Source organism: Nestor notabilis, unplaced genomic scaffold, assembly GCF_000696875.1.
Source record: "Nestor notabilis isolate BGI_N333 unplaced genomic scaffold, ASM69687v1 scaffold17627, whole genome shotgun sequence".
Taxonomy (NCBI): domain Eukaryota; kingdom Metazoa; phylum Chordata; class Aves; order Psittaciformes; family Psittacidae; genus Nestor; species Nestor notabilis.
The window spans coordinates 4,452-9,128 of NW_009937978.1; the positions used below are offsets into that span (position 1 = coordinate 4,452).

General features: G+C 40.5%; 1 protein-coding gene across 1 annotated transcript in view; it reads right to left on the reverse strand.

The window, feature by feature from the left end:
• Positions 1–928: 928 nt before the first annotated feature.
• The window catches only part of LOC104409273 (ubiquitin-conjugating enzyme E2 E1-like), a gene marked incomplete at its 3' end in the record, with an annotated part of 34,376 nt that continues 30,627 nt past the window's right edge, over positions 929–4,677 (reverse strand). Inside the window, exon 3 of the mRNA XM_010019100.1 lies at positions 929–1,061. Coding sequence (XP_010017402.1) covers positions 929–1,061 — 133 coding nt within the window. The remainder of the gene's footprint in view (positions 1,062–4,677) is intronic.

The window sequence follows — 4,677 nt, forward strand, 5'->3', positions numbered from 1 at the left end:
GGGTAGACCATGCTGCTTGAGAACTGGTGCCCTAGCTTAGGGGTAGAATTTAAGGTCCTGTTGCTACTACCAGAAACCCTGAAGTTACATTAGCAGGAACAGTCTGGTTCCTTAATTTAGGAATTTAGCTTGTATTAATTTTTCTGGTACGACCAATTAGGGTTGTCTCTGCTGAGATAGCCTCGACTACTGCAAGTCGTTCTACAGCAGACTAGACCAAAGTCTGAAGAAGGGGTGGTCACTGGTGTTTACCTCCCCAGTGCAACAACTTTTAAGTAGAAAGTTAAACATGCACATAAATGCTTTCAGATACAAGGCAAACATGAAATGTATACACAACCACCTCTTCTTGTAACCCAACACTCTTCCTCTGGCCAAGCATGTGAACCACAGAGTAACATTCTCTTGCACTGGTATTTGCCTTGTAGCGCTGGAACATAACAACACTGGAATGTAAGAGCTTCACAAATATAACACACCTACAGAAAAAGTCTGTAGTGTACAAGTAGGCAAAAACCACAAGTACCCAACAAAACTGAAAAATTAAATACTACTTTAGAGGCCAAAAGACATACAACTGTTACGCTTATGGTAACTGAGTGGTTTGATAAACAAGTATTGATATACTTTCTCCTCTGCCCAAGTTTATTTGCTTTTCAGTTTCTCGGTCCTGTCCCAATGCTTGCACTAATTGTTTAGGGCCTCTTATAAATAGAAGCAGGGAAAAAGAAAGCAAGCTCTAAAACAGTGATCAAGAGGACTGGAAAAGTAGTTAACATTAGCTAACAGAAACCAACGTAATGTCTGAAATAAGCTTAACCTTGTTCTTAGAGTGGCTTTCAAACGGGCTACATTCCATTAACACCACTTGCTAGTTATTGGTCTGCTGGGTGTTCATGGCTTATGAGGTCAGCTATAGGTCTCTTACCTTTGGAGGCTTGAAAGGATATTCTGGTGTAAATGTGATGTCAAGGAAGAAAACACCTCCTTCATAGACTGAACCTGGAGGTCCTAGAATGGTTGATCTCCATTCATAGATGTTATCACCTTTGGGGCCAGCACTAAGAGAGAAAAAACACGAATGGTTTAGGAATATTACCACAGCTCAAATAAATATGACCTCTTACATTCTTCAAGTATGATATGGAAAAAGTTTTCAGTGTTTCATTTCATACACCACCTGAAGTAAAGATAGGGATTAAAAGCATATTAAATGCTTCCAAAATCCCAGAAATCTTACCTAGGCTCATTAGCTGAGAACCTAGAGGTGGGGTATGGTTTTCAGCCTCTCTCTCCTGACATTTATAAAAGCAGCATTGCCCAGAACTACTCCTAAACATGCTACACAATCTCAACATAACAGGAAAGTTTTCAAGAACAATTTCCTACTGTATTTCAGAAATGACTCTTCCAGCTCAGCCTTTACAAAACGGTACCCCAGAGACCATACTAAATAAATTAAGGAGTTACGTTGATTTTATTAATATCATGTGTTCTTTAAATGGCTAAACCAAGGCTCATGGTATAATTGAAGGACGATACTCTTAGATTCAAAATTCTCTACACTTTCATCATTTTGCTACACTGATTTCTAAAATGAAGTCACACGAACTCATCCCACTGATATTGTTTGTATTGTGGAACTGCTTTTGTAAGGGGAATTAAGATCATGGTGTCGAATTAAAACAGCGCTTTCCCAAATCAGCTTTGTGTTACTCTAGATTCTCCCTAACCTGCCAGCAGCTCACCAAGAGCAGTACGAACTAAAGATGTTGCAGAACACAAATGCCTGCTTGTTGGAAATTGGTTGTACTGAGATCCTCAGACACTTACATTCTGTAGCATGCCATATGTCATGGAGTATTTCTAAGTACAGCCCAACCTACAAAGCCATTAAAGCTTTAGGACTCCATTGCTACCTCTTTCTTTCTCTGCTGCTATGGCAGTATTTTATCTCTAAGATGCCAGAGCTGAAAAAAACTCCCTTTGCATAGAGGGAGGTGCTGACACAGCTTTTTCCACCATGGATGTGCTATGACTTCAGAAATCTCTCCTTGTTCGTAAGGGGCTGGATTTTAACATCCCTAACAATGAAAACCAGCCTTGCTCTTCTTTCTCCATTCTTCTAAAAAGGTTAATGTAAGACTGAAGGATTAAAAAGAAAAAGCTCTTTTCATATTATAACAATCATGGAGCAATATTACTCAAGAAGGAAGGCAATCCAATACATTCAATATATGCACAATAATATATGTTTGATTAATGTCAAGGGAACCGGGGTAATTGCTAGGTGTTAGTAACAGTGTTACAAATAGAAATACAATTACAAAAACATAAATTCTCAATGTAGCAACAGTGATCAGAGTAAAGCTTCTCTCCCCCCCGCTCTTTGCGGTGCTGTTGAGCATGTTCTTGGCAGCAGGGGGAAATCAGGGGAGAGAAAGGGAGTTAATTCTGCTATCAAACCTAAGATTTTATTTTCAGATTAAACTAAAAGTTCACAATATGTTGGTGCTAAATAGTTCAACAACAGCAAGGCTATAACTAAAAGCATCCTTCTGGGCAACGAAAGCATGTAAGAACGCAGAAAAAGGAGACAGGTTCTCTGCAAAGTGAAGCACTAGCCACCAGGGAAAGATTTCTCTCCTCAGAACACAAAACCCAACACAGTGGTACTAAATTAAAGTAAAAGCCAGTCCATTCTGAACACTCCTGGCATCCCACTCCACCTTAATGACTTGTCCCTGTTCTATGCAGGTCTATATATTTGGGCATCAGTACTCTCCAGCTACCACTTGTGCATTAGACTGGAAGAGAGTTGTATTCTGACAGGAAGCTCTACCTCTTCAAAGACACCAGCTTAACTATGCTAACTTACTGAAAAGGACTCTCTGGGGCACCCTTAGCCACCACTCCAAGGAATCACCTCATTACATACCTATCAGCAACCTACTGACACAGTGCCACTACTGCAAGTTCCACCATGATCATCCTCCCCTCCCTCCCCTACAGGTGGAGCTACTGACTAGAACAGGCACTTGAGCTTTGTTAGCACCATTTACTGTTGGAATTTATATCATGAGAACTGCCAACTGGGAGCACTTCAGCACTCAAGAAATGTGATGTGCCATTAGCATCCAACACAGCCCCCCGAACCAGCGAGAGATACTGCAACATTTTGCATTTTATTTCCAGCTTCAACCCAAAGGACTGACAATAAAATACCTCACAGTTAAAAAATAATCTATTATTATTTGTAATAGTCTTTGAAATCTCTTGTATCCTATTAGGTTTCCAATTAGAGCTATCACTGCATGCAAGTAATATACTGCTAGACCTCCATATTAAGAGAGGGCAACATCTTTGTAAGACATCAGTAGGCTTTAACAGTGATGCACTAAGCTTACCTTTTAAGCTTTTCATAATTCAATTAACAGAGTGAAATAACTATAGATATCCAATTTTTATAAGAAGTCAACGTTAATATGTAAAGGGTAGACTGAAAGAGGAAGATGCAAGTCAGCTTCAGAGTGCAATATTGCTCGGATTTAACTTAGGATGAGGTAAGATCAAGCAGCTCAAGAAGACCTAGTGCTTAATAGAAAAGTGACAATTCCAGACCACAGCGGCATTAACTTTTGGTGGAGATACAAAAACTGCCAAAGGTTAAAGATTACATTCTTTGTTTTAAAATCCCTGCAATTTCTGCTTCAAAAAGAAGTTCACTGGTGCGTAGATACAGGGTTCACAAGCACAGCTGCCGCCTTGCCTGCGTGTCACCACTGCTCAAATTAAGTGTCTAGATCTACTAATGCAACATTTTGAAGCTGTCCAATATATGACCACTGGGAAGACAATTTCCACCAATTAAATAGAAATTGTTTCCACTGCAAGACAAGAGTATGAGAGCAGCAGCTTTCTGTACTGAGCTCAACAGCCCACAACCTCTCCACTTCCAAAGAAAGAAATGAGACAAAGACCAATAATGCAGAGCAAAAGATGATATCTGAAAACCTGGAAAAATCCCAACCCATTATTATCATACTGGGAAGCATGTGTTACACAGCAGTGCAACTGAGAACTCTCTTCCCTGGAAAAACAGTGATACGCTCAGTGAAGATGGGCTGTACTCCCGTAACAACTATTCCTGATCGTTCCCAAGTTGCTGCTGGGCTTCTCCTCTGGGCAGATGTTGTGACAATAACGCCCTTAGGAAACTGCTCAGTGCCAAGGTAGTTTTTGTTTAAGGAATTTTTAACTTTCCAAGTGTAGAAGCAGTAGTCTGAATCCTCCTGGTAAATGGAAGACTGAGAAAAAGCCTTGGCACGGGTCAGACCAAGCTCAAAGTTCTGCCTGGGCCGAGCCCTAACCAGCCTTGTGTCACTTTGGAAAAACCTTATCTTGCTCTGTCTCCCTTTGCTGACAAGCACTATGTTCTTTTCAACTTAAAAACCAAACAGGTAAATTAGAAATGCCCGCAGCAAAGGCTGGGAAGCAGAAGGATGCCCGTGTAAATCTGCTGCATGCTCAGATGACATGGAATATTGAGCAACTGTAAACAGAGGACTCTGTCTCAGAGATTAAGTGTTCATAGAAAAGACACAGAGAAAGACACTTTTTCATGTATTGAAAAGGCCAAATGACAGTCTGCAGGAACAGCCAGCCTGTGGCATTCCT